This window comes from Pyxicephalus adspersus, chromosome 6 (assembly GCF_032062135.1).
Source record: "Pyxicephalus adspersus chromosome 6, UCB_Pads_2.0, whole genome shotgun sequence".
NCBI lineage: Eukaryota > Metazoa > Chordata > Amphibia > Anura > Pyxicephalidae > Pyxicephalus > Pyxicephalus adspersus.
Window position 1 is genome coordinate 88,955,665 of NC_092863.1, and position 16,750 is coordinate 88,972,414.

General features: G+C 38.6%; 1 protein-coding gene across 2 annotated transcripts in view; it reads right to left on the minus strand.

Annotated features, from left to right (window-relative positions):
* ALPK2 (alpha kinase 2) overlaps positions 1-16,750 on the minus strand; it is a 39,850-nt gene that overhangs the window by 6,661 nt on the left and 16,439 nt on the right. For both annotated transcript variants that reach the window (XM_072416537.1, XM_072416539.1), the window contains exons 5-8: positions 13,404-13,678; positions 12,425-12,513; positions 7,532-7,749; positions 4,901-4,949 (exon numbers count right to left, since the gene is read on the minus strand). In XM_072416537.1, coding sequence (XP_072272638.1) covers positions 4,901-4,949; positions 7,532-7,749; positions 12,425-12,513; positions 13,404-13,678 — 631 coding nt within the window. The remainder of the gene's footprint in view (positions 1-4,900; positions 4,950-7,531; positions 7,750-12,424; positions 12,514-13,403; positions 13,679-16,750) is intronic.

Below are 16,750 nucleotides of genomic sequence, written 5' to 3' on the forward strand. Positions count from 1 at the left end.
AGATGTCTCCTAAATTCTTGCAGGGCCACAGTAGGCAAAGTAGGGCAGTGTGCATTGGTGGCAAATGTAATTGGTGGGTTTTACTGTATAAATATTAAGCGCACATTTTGTTTTCCATCTTTGCATGAATACAACTATTTATTATCCCACTATATACACCAACCCTTCTCTGTTACCTAAAAGGAACCCTTTAAATGATTTTCAAGTCTCAATAAATTATGCAAAAACGAAAATTTGGGATCAATGGTGAAAATTTCCCTTATGGTGGTGATTGAAAAAAAACACCCTTACAGATGGATAAAAATATCATTGGTGTCATGCAGGGGGTTCTACCAAGTGGCATTGGACCCAGAACTAGGCAGGCACCATCAGACTTGAGGTCAATGAGCCACAGTTTAAGGAATCCCTATCAACCTCAGGAGGAACCCTGGTTGAGAATGGCTTATCTACATAGTTACAATATTCTAAATCAGATTAGGAATCCACAAACAGAGAAAAGTACTTATGGGGAATTAACTGAAGAAAGCACTTCAGTTTGTGGCCAAAGTATCTTGAATTGACACGTTTGTGTTTTCTTCAAGCATTGACAGCAAAACTATGACTTCGCAGGGGGAAAAGGAGCTTGGCTGCAAGATGATTCCCCTAGTGGCAGTGGTTATTATCCTTCCAGAGAGGTGTTGCTTTGGGTAGGAAATATTGTGGAAAAGGAGAACAATAACGTCATCATGCAGCTCTCTTCCTAAGTCTGCCAGCTCCCAGTGTTAGATTAACAGCATGCTGTGCAGTAGCCATGGACTACCTAGCATTGCTGCCATTCTTTAATAGTCTAAGATCTGATGTGTGGGAGATTACTTAAATCTTATCCAAAGCTACTGTTTATGCTAGCTACATATATATATATATATATATATATATATATATATATACCGTATATATATATATGTATAAGAATAGAAAGATTTTTGCTGGGTGTCACTAGCCACCTAACCTATTCAGAAAGTCTCCGGGCTAGTTTGCACACTTGCAGTGCACTTCCTATAGTAAGGCCATATTATTTTTATTATTATTATAATTATTATTAAACAGTGGGTTGCAAATACCAGAAGAATACAGACAGTGACACGAGAGGAGAGGACCATACCCTGAAGAGTTTACAATCTAGTAGGTGGGGGAAGTATCACACAATAGGAGGGGAGATATGTAGTGGTGGGAAGTAGTGACGGTTTCAAAAGACAGAAGAAGACGGGTAGGCAAGTTTGAAAAAATGGGTTTTGAGTGCTCTTTTAAATAAGCAGAAAGTAGGAGCAAGCTGAATCGGATGAGGAAGACCATTCCAGAGAATTGGGGCAGCTCTAGAAAAGTCTTGGAGCTGTGCGTGTGATGAGGTTATGAGTGAGGAAGTTAGTTGTAGGTCATCCGAGGAGCAGAGAGAGCGGCTGGGGGAGTATTATAGACTGCTGGGGTGAATAGATTGAACATCTTCATAGATTGTCAGCAGATAAGTAAAACACCTGGGGGTCTTGAGTGAAGAGATACATTAAAGGTACTTTGTGTTAAAAGCACTGTTATCTAGTAAGGATACAATTAGTATTTTTAAGAGTACACAGCGAAATAAGGGGTGACTTTTGAACTACCTAGTGTTCAGCTTTTAACAAATAAAACAGAAATTCCAAACTATTATTTTAGCACATTGCCAGTGGCTGAACTCCTTGGAAACCTTTTACTCATTAAATAATATTGCTTGCGTTACTAAGACATTTGGAGAGTCACGACTTTGAGAAAAGGAAAACTATATTAATCCTTGTGTGTGGAAGTGAAAGATTTTAATGATGAGGACGTTGCAAACATAATGAAAACACAATGAAGAATGTTTCAATAAAGGCGTGCAACCCTCTGCTGTGAATAAAAAGAATACGTCATATAGTAAGATCTGCACAGACAGAATAAAGGAAACACAAAAAGTCACTTTTAACACAGACATTTGGTTTTATAATGGCACATTATGGAAATGCACGTTGGTGCTAAAATTTCTAATTATAAAATGTTACAATATGTGTTTTGAAGCAATGTCAGCATGAAAGCAATCGTCATCATGACTGTATAAGGTAGATACAGTGGATTGGCAGCTATATGAGGGATAGAGGATGTTGCATCAATTCCATCTGCATCAGCAACAGCCGCAAATTGTGCTGCATTTTGGTTCATGCTGTGTATTTTTCACATGCACTGCCACATTTTCAGGGGGGGACAATTACCTTTCTACGTATTTTTGGAGATGTAGGGAAAACCAGAACGCCTGGAGGAAAACCCACATGAACAGGGCGAGAACCTAGGACCCAGCATTTCAGAGGCGAGAGTGTTAGCTAGTGAGTTATACCTGCAATTTATTTAAGAAATAATTGGATTTTCGAAGGCATATTTACTTGTCTGAGAAATCTGTAACTTATTATAGCTAACAGTAGCTAGACACATTCAGCTTCACTTGTTCTGTAATGTTGAAGACATTTCACAGTTTATCCAAGTAGCTTCTTCAGGATCAATGAGTGTCTGGAACATAGCCCAGCATGTATAGCTGCACAGGCAACTCAGTCAAACTACCATGAAATGAGCAATAGCAAATATGGATTGTCCAAGAACATGATAGTTCTATGACATTCTGTTCTAATTATGTAATCCAATTACCAGTTTGTTATATTTTTTAATGGTTTGAGGTAAATGGCTGAAGGTGTGCACACTTGCCAAATTGCCAGGGAAGAGATGTTAAACATAAACATTCTCAGGTGGGAACCAATTGCTGCTATTGAAAGACATAGACCTGGAAGATTCCCACCAGGTTTGAGGGAAAGTCAGATGCCAGGCGTATTGAAAAATCATCAACATAACAGGACAATAGGTGTGAAGTTCCAGTTCCTCCAGCTTAAGTTTGTTGGTAACTCTAGTGCTTCAAGGCCTGCAAAATTTGCCAACCGATGTGGAAATTCACAAACTCGGAACATTAATGTGGTGGACATGGTAAGTTGCTGCCTTCCTTGCAAATGACTCCCTAATTGTTGGTCTTTAGGTGCAGTACAACCTAACACAATAAAAAATGTAGCAGAAATCTTTGAATTGCTGTATTTATTTCTACACACAAATATAATTTATTTTATTCTGCATCCTTTTTTTACTTTTCAACCCCATTCAGATACTTGTTAAAACATGTGTGGGTTCTAAACATGCACTTTAAAAATAGTCTTTACGCCTTTTTTATAATATGGTATTGATTAATTTGAACCATCCATAAGTGCTTGGAAACTGCCAACAATCCCATTATTATGACGTTCACTGCATGAAACCAAAATATGTGAACTGTAACTCTGAATAAAACAGTATAGTTCTCAGCTTTCTATTCATCCACCACTGCACTTAAGTGTTTGTATATGAACAAGGCATTCTAGTGTTTGTCATATAGTAAGTGGAGGTGCTAGGAACAGAAACATTCCAGTTTGATTGAGAAATATGACTAGAAATGGAAATTCATAGTCAATATCTGTATATAGCCGTTATCTTCCAGTGGTCATTGGTACAGTACAGCTCAGTAAATTTGGCCATCGGGTAACAGCTGTCACTGGGATTGTGCAAATTCAGAGTTCTGATCCCAAATGGCTCTGATATAAATTGGATTTTTTTTTTTTTTTTTTACATCATACAACAGAAATACATCTATCACATTTTGGAGGTGCATTAAAATCACCATGTATTATGGCTTGGTAGTAACAATAAATTAATTATTTAATAAGTGATTATAAAAGTATTCTCTGAAGGCTTATAAACACAGGGGACACACCCAAAAAGCAGCACAGAAATGTGTTGGCTGTATTTCTGCCATCTGCACATAGATAATGATCACTTTGATTATGATTTGTATTTATAAAGCACCAACATTTTACGAGACACTTTACAAAGTTCATGTCACTAGCTGTCCCCCTAAAGGTTCCACAATGTAATGTCCCTACCATAGTCATATGTGATTAACACGGTCTAAAGCCAAGTTTTAGGGGTAAGCCAACTAACCCAACTACATATTTTTGTGATGTGGTAGGAGTGTCTGGAGGAAACCTATGCAAACACAAGGAGAACATACAAACAGATTGTGTCCTCACAAAGATTCAAATCTGGGACTAATACTACAAAGGCAAGGGTGCTAGCCACCCTGCCACCCCTACTAATTGGTTTGGCTAACCTTTCTACATTTTTTCTCTTTTCTACATTCATTTTTTATTGCCATCTTTACTAAAGATTAACCCTCACAAAAAAAAAAAATAATGATAACAATGATTTTAGACTTGTACTTAAAAAGGACCTCTTATAGAAAAATCTGCCTATTGTGTCAAAAGTCATTCTTCTATTGGGCTACTTTGGTTTCTATTAGAGAAGAATGCCTCTAATATTGACCATGCTTACATTCAGTTTATTATTTTGTATAGTTACTCTATAAAGCATCTGTTAGATAACTTTTAATAAACTGATGTAACGCCCCTGTGTAAAAAGCACAGGGCAGTTGTTTTTAGGCTACATCCATGAATCTTTGCAGGCAGATAAAATGACCGAAATATTATGACTAGCTAGATTTTCTCTTATGATGCATGATTTTCTCTTATGAGGCTATGACCAACCTTACTTTAACTTTAGGATTAAAATTCAGTATATTTATATTTGCCATGGTCTCTCTTGCTAATATATCTCACAGCCTGTACCAAACTGTGTGTAATAAAGTTATCTTTTGGAAAACTATTTCATTATAAATGTCAGATCAATATTGTATCGGTACGTGTGAAAAATGTTACATAGTTAGAAAAAGTTCAAACCAATAAATGAATCCAATGAGTTGCAATAAATTGATTCATAACAGTAAACTCACCCCTTGCTTATGGTTGCTATTCCAACATCTGTTAGCTTCATTCCGACTCCTGGGGAGGGAGATAAATATGTTTTAGTATCACAAATATCTGATGAATGTCTATATCTGTATGTTAGGACCTTGTTCCAAGCAGGGTGAAGATTCTGTACTATGTGTGACCTAAGGCTGTAATCAGCTCATTTGTCAAAACACTTTCCTGTTAGTGTTAGCTAGTTAGTTAGCTCTAACTAGCTGAACTTCAGGAAAACCAGATACAGTCTAAAGTGTACTAAATTATTGTGTGTTCTTACTTTGTGGTGGGTTTTATGCATTTCTTTCAGTTCTACAAGTAACTAGTCTTTTATCAGCCCCCTGTAGTTTTTAGCAGACACACAAAGTGATGATCACACTGCTACATTTACCAAATATTATTTTGGTTTGTAAAGGCATTTAACAAAAGCAATGTAGATTTATATCCTTTGTGGCTCTTTTTGTGCCCTTGATTTCAACTTTAATAGTCTTTCACAATCTTCTGGTAATGTGTGCCAGAGATTCAAGCCAGAGGTCCAACGTTGCATCTGATTGCAGGGTAAGCATTCTTTTCTAGTGTAACGTGGCCTTATTATACACAATTATGGGATCCAACAATAAGAGCCATCATGGTTCCTGACCAACTGGGAATTTTGGGTGTTACACCCGCCTCTGTGCCAACTCCAGATTTAAGTACACAAATCCTACCATTTGAACCCCTAAGAGATATACATGACCTGAAATATTTTGATATAAAATGACCCTTAAAATTAAGATGATTCCAATAAGTATAGTACCGAAGTGTGCACTAATTTGTAAAATGAATGCTGTTCCTCACATTAAATAGCAGACAGATGGTATAACAGTTATAATGTGTCTGGTGCCAGTGATTTTCTTCACAGCAATATCAGAATGTTCCCTGCTGGAAATGTTACTCAAATCTCATTCCCTGGCAGCCTCCCTACTTACCCGCTGAAGTACATAAAAATATATTAGGTTCAGCACGTGGGACTGGATGACCTATGACAGCTGGAATGATTTGTAAAACTTGGAAGAAAGGAGAAAGGGTGTTGACCACCCTGATCAAACTGATTGGTTGCTGGGAAGAATATGAATAGCTTTGTGCCTCCCAAATTTCAGGAAACTGGAATCCACCTTTGGATTTGAGACTAAAGCTAACCTGCAGAAGGATCACTTTGCTCTTTGAGATTTTTACTACTTGCATATACTTGCAAAAGTTGGTGTAAACTATAGTAGAAAAAGGAGAGGGGTATGGGAGGCAAGGCTAAGCCTGCTTTAAAGTGACTCTTTGCTCATCCAGGAAAACAAAAGAGTCCCTTAAATAGGCTCCTATTCTTATATCTGCTATGATTTTGTGTAAATTTTGCCATGTTTGATCATTGCTTGCTTTCATCAATATTCACCAAGATTCTAATTGGGATTCTCCATATCCCATAATCCTAGCTCAATGTCTTTGATTGGCATTATGAGAGCAGGAATACACAATACTCCTGCTAAATGATCCTATACAGTTCTATGGAGAGTTTAGGGGATGAGCATACATTATAAATATGGTGTCCAGCATAAAAATATATTTTGAAACAGCAAGGAAGGTTTCACTAATAGGCTTACACATTAATATATATATATATATATATATATATATATATATATATATATATATATAGGACTGCTTATATAGCAGATAGTAACTCAGTCAAGGAAAGAGAGAAGGGGCCTTAACCATTACCTATGATATCTAAAAGCACAAAACATTTTGACTTTAGATAATTGTAGTATCCTCATGGTTTTAGGTCCATTTAGGGGGGGCTATGAATCTAACTAGAAAGTTTTGGACCCTGATCCTTGAGAGTCATGAATAGCTGCCTTCTGTTGCCAGTATGTGAGGTGGAAATCTTTCCCTTTCCAAGTGTATTTGTCTGATGACCAATGGGTGAGTTTAGTCCCCATTAGGGTGAAAGTTTTAAAACAGGTAAAAAATCCAGAGCTGTGTAGGGTTTCCCTGGGATGGAGAGATAGAGGCCTAGGTGTGTGTGAGACCAAATGGTCCTGGAGCCTTTGGGCCTGGCTAAGTCAGGGCGCTTGTCAGGGATATCACTGGTAAAACCATAAAAGTTGCTTTGTGAGTTGAGGTCTACCATATAATGGAAAGAAACTACCCATGGAGGAACCTATAGGAAGATGTATTATGGCAGGAGTACACATGTTCTTGTTTCAGGATTGTCACTGCAAGATTGGCACTCCAGAGGAATTAGATTCTTCTAAATCATTGAGCCTGGGCATTGTGTTTTTAAGCCTTAGCATAGCCCACGGAGTAAAGAATTAATGTGAATATTATTTTTTGCTATCTGAATATAGAACTGCAGTCACCTGACATTCAGTATTCACTGACCCTCTCTCCTATTCCTGAGTTTTACAAATAAATACCTCCAGACCAAAGATGGCCTGAGCCTGAGAGATTTATTTGGACCACATCAGAAGGTAACCTTGGAAAAATCACTTGCTCCTATAAAGGTTAGTGCTACATACTTTTGTCACAATATCACAATCTGGAGGGAACACTTTCCAATAAGAGTATGGTAATTAATAAACAAGTCTCACCTTGCAAATCTGTGACGAGCAAGTTTCCATTGGTCCGTTCATACACCCAGTGCTGGAAAGTGCAACATTTTTGTCCAGCTTCTGAATCTTTTCTGAGGACATTGATCTCTTTTCCATCCTTGACAGAATATTTCACAAAATCTCCTACTAGCTCCTCCTCCACTGTGGCATATGGTATATTGTTTGCAGGACGGTGAATTAGGAAAATAGGGATAATCCTAAAACAAACAAAAAATAAATGTTATAAAAATGTTCATCTTGACTTTATTGTTTTATAGTGTTGTAACCATGGGTCTGAAATGGCCCTTTATCTCTGTCTATAGACAGAAATATACATGCTTTGGCAAGCTTTTGGCCTAAAGCATCCATAGATGTCATTTATCTGTGTACTTAGTAGTTTACCTTGAGTTTAGCTTATTTCAAGTTATGCATAATTTTAGGTTAGAGACAGTCAGGATCTTGCTTTTTAGTGATGCCTTTACTACTTGTCCATCAAATGAATGTGTTCCTTTACTTCTGCAGGATAGAACATTTAATAAAAACCTTATTTAATTAACGTTTCACGCTACTGCGGCCAAAAGACTCTGCTTATAGCTTGGTGATTGTCAGTATCTTGGCGTAACGTGCCTCTCGCCATTGCTTGCACAGCTAGCGGACAGCACTAAATGTACCAATGCAGATAATGATAGATTCATCTGTCAGTTAGCACTTAGTCAACGCTGCTCCTCCTCAGAATCCCTGGCATATCAACTTGACGATGCAAAAATTAATGACAATATTTTGCAACTCCAACCTGTAAGTTTTTATTACATTGGATAAGAAGTGTTTTGTAGTAGTTTTAATACCTGCTTGAAGTGTCCTTCATTAGTCTCAAGGGGGACTGATGGGCAGACTGCCCCTTTAAAACACCCCCCATTGGAGACATCAGAGTTCCGAAAGTATATTTCTCCTGCAGGGACACAAGGTTTTATGCACCCACTGCAGTTAAGCATTAGAACACTTGTCCCTGTGCTCTGCTGCTGGTCAATGCAGAGTGCATAAAGGGAGTGATCTTTGGCCCAACAGATTCTGCACAGTTCTGGAGTTCTGAAATTTAATTCTAGCGGTCGAGCTCCCCGTTTCTTTGCTGTGCTCATGTGTCAGTTTGTGCTACTAACCCAGCAGTAGCCTTTGCTGATAGGGTTTGACAGCTGGTGACAGAAGCTTTTTAGGAGAGGGTTTGACAGTTTCTTGCAGTCAGCCTTTTCTGAGCATACAACCCAAGGGTCACATAGCAAACTCAGCAAGCTTAAACCAGGGGATTGCTGGAATAGACAGGTAGCAATGCAGCCAAGTGCATTTTCCATCTAGAAAGAGACAGAGATAGCCAAATGTAAATCCAACTACATACAGTTCATTCAGTATGGGACACAGACAGTCAGATGTACGTTACGTCTTGATGGACATAAGATGTACATGCCTGCCTTTGTTGCTTGCTGGGTGGACTGTGTACCTAGTTGCCCTGATAGGCATAGTGTCCACTTGGCTGCCTTGATTGACAGTAGCTGGGGGTCCGCAGTCTCAGGAGTTTGTCACTCAGGATCTGTACTCAGGTTTGCACTGGGGGTCTATATTTGGTATGTGTACCGCACTGGATAACTGTACCAATGTCTGTCATGGGGGGTCTGTAACTTGTGGCCTGCACCAGGTCTATATTGAGGTCTGTATTGGGAATATGCACTAGGGGTCTGTGTCCAGGTCTGCCTAGGGGTCTGTTTTGAGGGCTGAACTGGGTGTTTGTACTGAGATTTGTACTAAGGGTATGTAATTGGGGGTAACTGGCTCTGTTTTTTTTCATGGTGGGGGGGGGGGAGGCATCTTTGCTAAGTTTGCCTTGGGAATGAAAATGTCCACAACAGAAGTTCCCACAATGTGGATTAGAGGTCGTAGCACATCAGAAAGACCACTTAATTTCTTGGCTGGAGAACATCCAGCATTATTTAGCCCTTTTTGCCCCAGCCCTATTGTCCCTGGTCCATTCCTTTAAATTATTTCAGTTCTTTCAATTAGATAATTATCATCACTTGTGGACATTATCCAGAACAGCGTGAATACAAATACAGTCTGCCCAGTAATGTTCACTCTTTAAAAAGAAAAAAGAAATTAAAAATATTTTTTGGTATCATTGAAGTAGTTTATAGTTTTGGAGAGAATCATGAGGGTTTAGAAATACTTTTAGTTTCTATCGCTACCTGTGCCTCTGCTACCACTAATATTACTGGTGTTCATTTTCATTGTTAATGGAAAGTTGTAGAAGTTTTAACATTTTGAATTGTCAGCAGAATCAAAAGGGGATTCTTCCTACATTACTGCTAGGGGATGTATAAGTTGGAGAATTGAGCCTCAACACAACATGGGATACTGACATCCAACAACAGAAGTATTGAATGCTAGAATGATAGAGGCTGCATTGGAACAGAACGAAGGTAAGAGAAAATGGACTGGCGGAGAGTGGTCCCAGTAAGCATAAACTCTATTGCAGGGCATCTCCAGGTTTCTTTTTTTTTTTTTTTTTAGAGACCAACAGGTTCTCTTTGGAAACAGTGACAGTGCAACAAAACCAACATTGCTGAGCTCTCCTTTTAAAAATGCTACTTGTTTAGGTATATTTTATAGCAAGCATGCAACAAGTAAAGGCAAGCCAAGAAGAGACATCCTATACCTGTGGCTGTAAATGATCATGTTTCCAGTGGCAGATGAATGAATGAGCACTGTGTACACAGCACCTTCCTGTTCTCTGGAGATGGGAGAAATGCTTGTGTGGCGCCTACTGTGCTCTCCTCCATAGAAAAGCTCAGCTGTCATTCTTGATCAGTTGACCATTGTTCTGCCAGGATGGATTGATGAATGACATCAGGGGACTGATGTACATCTGCTAGATTTTTATCAAGCGCAACTATTCATCTCAGGTGACAATCATCTGACTTCTGTACAGGATTTAAGCCTAACCTGTGTTCTTTATCTAGATCAGTGACTCAGAATCTGCTAGAGGGTCCAACTGACAGCCAAAAAAGGAGCATTTGCAGAAAGAGAAGTAACCAAGTAACTTCCACTACAGGTCTCCTTTCACATCACAGCTATATTTGTCATTCTTTTATTTGCCTTTTACTCAGCAATATGCCACATCATGAAGAAATGTATCCCCCTTCCCAAAGGATAACAGTGCACCTCTTCCTCCCTCCCGGTATCCAATCAGTCAGTAAAATGTCAGAAATGAATTCCACAGCTTCACTATAATTCCAAGTAGCCAGCAACTAGTAATAGACAGACACAGGTGCCCTTTCCACAGGCAAGAGACAGACAGACTGGATTTCAAACAACCTTTTTTTTTACATCTGATATGTAAGAACAGCAAATCTCTTATGATCCTGGAAGATAAAAGCCGCACTCCTCCTGCTGGTGTAGAAGGATGGGGAAGAAAAGCAAAGGCTACCGTGCACTAGGCTGGGATATTCCATACAGTTTATAAAAAGAAATAGGGCCTGCGGTTCTGCTTTGTATACCCGGTTCCAAAGCCTCTTTTTTTTTTGGAACATACATTTAGCAATTAAAAGTTTGACAAGCAGAAGGACTGCTTGCAAAGGTCCTTTATCACTCCATAACACACAGCTGTTTCATGCCCCTCTGAAAGATCAAAAATAATCTCTAAAGAGGCTTTTTTCATAATTGTGTTAATTGTAAATGATATTTCCTGTATTGTTAGTAATGCAGAACTATATGTTAGGAAAAAACTGGGACCAGGCAGGTCTTTCATTACAGAAGAGGCAGGTGATATCCCTTTTTTGCAATAAAAGAAAAGTACCTGCCTGATCACACTTTTTTTTTTGTTACATTCACCTATCCATTGCACGTACTAGTTCTCTTCTAGGTGTTGTATGTTTGGCCATCTTGATTGGTCATGCCAGGAAAACGTAACTCCTATGCATCCACATGAGAGGTCATTGTTTCTTGGCACAGGGCATACTGCACATAGCACACTTAGCTGCACATGTATACACTTAAAAAAAGATTGTGAACAGGCATTGTATGTTTTATTGCAGAAGGGACATCACCTGTTCCTTCAGCAAAGAAAGTCCTGCCAGCTCATCAGTTTTTATTGTGGAACAATAGTTCCACTTTAAAGCTGACATTTAATCTGCCTAAAAACTTGCCTTCCCTGGATCCACCTTCTCCCACTCATCAAAATGCTAAAGAAATTACTAATTAAAACATTTTATTGTGTGCAATAGATACTTAAATGCACATCTAGGGCCAATATTACAAAGACTCTGCAAAGCAGAGATCGTAGAAAATTGGAGGGGACAATAAGTAGGGTGCTGTATGGAGCTGCCTAAAATTAAGAAGCTGTGGTAACACTCACATGTGATTCTGAGCCTCTGTGGTTGAAAGAACTAAAATTCAATGTGACAGTTCAACTGGTAAGGGAAGGGCGAGATGATTCTGGAAAGCTAAGAAATTAGGCTGGCTTCATCTGAATTGCTGCAGCTAATATTGCATACTGAGAGAAGCACAATGGAATCACAGATAGTAATTTCAGTACAGAAGAGGAGACTGCACAATCGTGCAAATCTGTGCAAAGTAAGGTTTGAGGAGAACTCTAATAATTTCTACATAAACCCAAAACTCATGTATCATCTGAGAATTGTGTAGGGCTCCTAAGCCAAGCTATAAATACACAGGGATGTGAAAAATCTAATTTAGAGTGAATAAGGAGTCAATTTATAGAAAAAGAATATAACTTTCTGCTCTGTGTGACCTTTGCAAGGCACACTATGGCCATAAAATACTTTTGTAATGAGCCCCTAAGAGTAAAACAGATAATGCTGAACATTTATTCATTTTCATGTTACTTACTCTGGAACTGTTCCGAAATCCTCCAGCTGTTCAGCTTCTGCAGCATAAATCTTGGCATATTCTCGTGCTGTATTTTGAACATAACATTCCTGTAAAACAAAAACATATAGGATGCTTTTTAAAGACAATAAAAGTGGGGAATCATGAATAAAGTCAGGGCAAACACATAAATAGTTCTAGTTGCCTGCTGTACCACTACTGGACAGAGCAATGATGTGAGGCTTAGAGAACAGAATCACATAATGCGGTGGAGGAAACAGGCATCAAACAATCATAAAGTGTCCAATGCTGTGTCTTATGACCCTTGCACACTTGTGGTTGCAAACTATGTGGTGGCCATCTCCAAAGTGCATAGCACACTTCTCCTGTATATCCAGGAGCAGAAAACCATTTGCAGTTGCAGTGCGGTATATCCTCCAGAGGACGAAAAGCAACCACACGGCCAGAAGCAAGGTATGGCTTCCAGGAACCATGCCACAACCCAACTGCAACTGAATGCCAAAGTCTGTGCAAATTGGTTCCCAACTTCTCCCCTAAAGCATAATAGGACTGGTTGGAAGTGTGGTTTAGAATGCTGTGCAATGCTGAAGTTAACACAAGTCTGAAATGAACTTTACAGGGATTGCAGCTTTGGAAAAAAAATAATTTAATCCCTATTTTGTTACATGTCGGTGTTTTTTTTAGAATCAGTGTTCTAGTATCGTAAATTGGTCCAAAGAAAGCAAAACTTAAAAAAAAATGTAACTATGAAATTGTTAATGAGTCACATCTCACTGTGCTGTCCTTGCACCAGTATTTCCCAAAATGTCATCAGTCTGATAGCACCAATATAAATATGAATATCTGACTACCACTTGGGTGTTTTACAATTATAACCCACCTTAAGTGCTACTAAATGATCAAAATAATAAACTCTCTACAAAAGTCAACAGACTGAAGACATTGATGTGCGCCTTTGTATAGAAAAAGTTTATCTAACCTGTACAGCCAGCTTGTAGTTCTTCTGCACAAGTTCATTGTTGGTCTTTGTTCCATAGGCGATAGCATTGTGCACTTTTAGAACACACGGGTGACCCGGATTAAACACCGGCAATAATCCACACATCACTTTACTCCGGAAAGCTTTTCTATGGACCCCTTCTCCAAAGTGCAAGTCCTCGGTTGCTAGCCGACCATGGAGATTTCCACCAAAGTACATGTCCGTGATGAAATCTTCTCGAAAGAAAAGCTGATTGAATTCAATCTCTTCTCCACCTGGTAATAAATGTGTGATACTGTATTCTCTGAAACTCACATATGCCACAGAACATACAAAAATATTAAATTACTCATATTGCTCAAATTGCAACATGGCAATTGGTGGTTACTGATAATTTATGAATGGTGGTTTCTGGTTGGCTTCTTAGGGTCACCAATATTTGCATGTCGTCACTGCTCACCATGGTATTATTAAAAGCCAAAAAATGCTACATTTCCCAAACCTGATTCACTTTAGGACAGCCTAATTGTAGAGGTGGGAACAGCATGAGCAGAGGAATATGCATAAAACAAAAAAAAAACAAATTGCATCAAGCCTTTTATTAACATTATCGTAACAAAGTACAGAGATTACTGTATATATCCTACATCTCCCTCTTGGTGCTGGTTGCCTGCTGACAGGACACTCTTCTTCTTTATCCAAATTGAAAACCTCATCTCTCTCTAACACCATAGAAGTTATCCTGGGTGTTTGGCATATTACCCATATTCATCATCTTACTTTGGAGAGCGAATATCTGTTTAGTATTTTACATCTCTCTACAGATAACTTATCCTTACCAAGCAGTCAATCCACCAAGTCTATTCCACCAGTGTTTTTAACAGGACTACCTTCATGGAAAATCAAGCTTGAACAAGTGTATTCAGATCACTACTCCCCCTTTTTTTGTACGATTCAGGCATTCAGGTACAAGCTCAATTACTGATCTTTTATCCTTTTAACTTACATCGCTACCTGGTCAATATATCAAGGTCTCAAATCCCCTGAGGAAGCCCACGAGGGCGAAACACAGCGGGAGAGACCATTAACAGGAAAATCACCTATATTGACCCTGACTTCACTGGGGTTTGGTGTACATGACCAACCCAATGTAATGTATCAAGATTCATAATGTCAGAGTACTAAAACCTTATATGTATGTATGTTAAGACATCTATTTTATTTTATTGAATATATATAAAAAATTTTATTAAAATTTAATAATATTACTGCCTTAAAGAGACACTTTTCTTTTCATCCTCTCCTTATCCTACATTTCCCTCTCCTAAATGTACTGTGCAGTATATACACTGCTGATGAAGATTGCCTGTATTGGCAATATAAAGACATTAAATGTTTAGCTAGCAAACCCTCAAAAAATAAAAAGTAAAGTAAATATAAAAATAAAAGGGAAAAGCTATTTATGCAAAACAATTAAAGTCAAAGCCAGTGACTTTTAGATAAACGGAACTCCACATACTTGTTTAGCCTGCGGTCTCACTGAAGCTAATTCTTCTGAGTGGAACCCCTTTCTCAACCCATTAAACTTGCTCCTACCTTTTTTCTTTTTTTTTTTTTTTTTATAAGTACTTCCCCTTATTGAATGGGAGCCCAGAGCCTCCGGGTAACCTACGTCACACATCCCAGGAGGCACATGGCTACTCCTTCTGCGCAAGGGGCATTTTCCATTACCAAGGGGTAATAGATGGGGATCTCATGCATGCACAGTGAGATCGGCTGTCTTTTTTTCTCTACAGCAGGCTACCTCACCTGATCCTGCGCCTGCGCAGTGCGAGATTGGGTGACGTAGCAAGAAGAAGGCGATGGATGGTGGCACCTGGTGCTTCTTACATGCTGGGACAAAGAAGAATTTCAAGACCAGGAAAGGTCCATCGTGTTTGAGGGATCTTCGGTAAGCGTATTTTTTTTTTTCCGGTTTAGTTCTGCTAAGTATATATTGTGCAATATGGCTGCCCCCAGGTACACACTTAATAAAAAAATATATATAAAGAATAAAAAACATCAATCCACACAAATATTCATTGCCTCTGAACGCAGATTCCTATGAGTACCTATAAAATAGGTATTGTTCATTAAGTTTGTATTCTCTCCTCTTCCCTCCCTCTCGGTCTCCTGGTTCTCTCAATCTCTTTCTCCATCTCATATCGTTATTTTCTCCTTAGCTAATTACACGGTGCAAAATTTCAAGATAATGACTCTTATTACACACAGTTTTTAGTGCATACATTATCTTGTTTTACATATAGCAATTTAAATACAGTATTGCTGTAATTATTTCTTTTTATTGCTGTTCCATTGTTAAAATATACTGCGTGGATGTAATTTTCAGTGTAGAGGAGGAAAGTGGGGAGAAATTAGGCTCTACAATACACAATCAATAACTTACAATGGTGCGGGTAGGTAATGCGGTTTGTAATGTCAGCACTGCTTAAGTCAAACTCCAGACAGATAAAAGACACAAATTAATGTAGCTTTGTATTTATCAATACGTCATTCATTTTTTTAAATTAGATTACCATGTATCGGGGTAAAACTTGTAGCATTTGTGGTCTTTGTATGGCAGAGACTGGAGTTGGTTGAAGCAGCATATAAGGCCAATCAGTTGTGCTACTCTGCTCATGTAACAAACAGATAAAATCATCATTGTGCTGCTTCTTCTTTTACTCTCTTGTCCCATTTTTTTAAATTAGATTACCATGTATCGGGGTAAACTTGTAGCATTTGTGGTCTTTGTATAGCTAAGACTGGAGTTGGTTGAAGCAGAATATAAGGCCAATCAATTGTGCTGCTGTGCTCATGTAACAGATAAACTCATCATTGTGCTGCTTCTTCTTCTACTCTCTTGTCCCAAGCTGGGAGGGACAAAACCTATAATCTCAATTCTAGTAGAATAAATTGGTTCTACAGCTCTGCCTGGCAGATCTGGGTTTGGCTAGAGCTGGGCTTTAAAGCATAAGTAAACCCAATAACCAACAAATCATTGTTGTTGGTTAACACTTTTAACATTTTACAAGTCGGCAACCGGCATTAGGCCGGATCGGCGGGGGCATTAGGCTGGAACGAACTACCGGCTAGGCCGTATCTGGCCTAAATGCCAGAGTTTGCCGACCCCTGATATACAGAATGGGGCTGTGAAAAGGTTGCAGGAGATAAGCCTCAATAAGAAGTAAAACCGAATAAAGACAAAGTTAAAAAAAAAAGTATTTTCTATATCTTTTATTTTTTTATACCAATTCTATTTGTTTAGGACTCACTTCTACTATAACCTCACACTCGTAGCCGCTGTT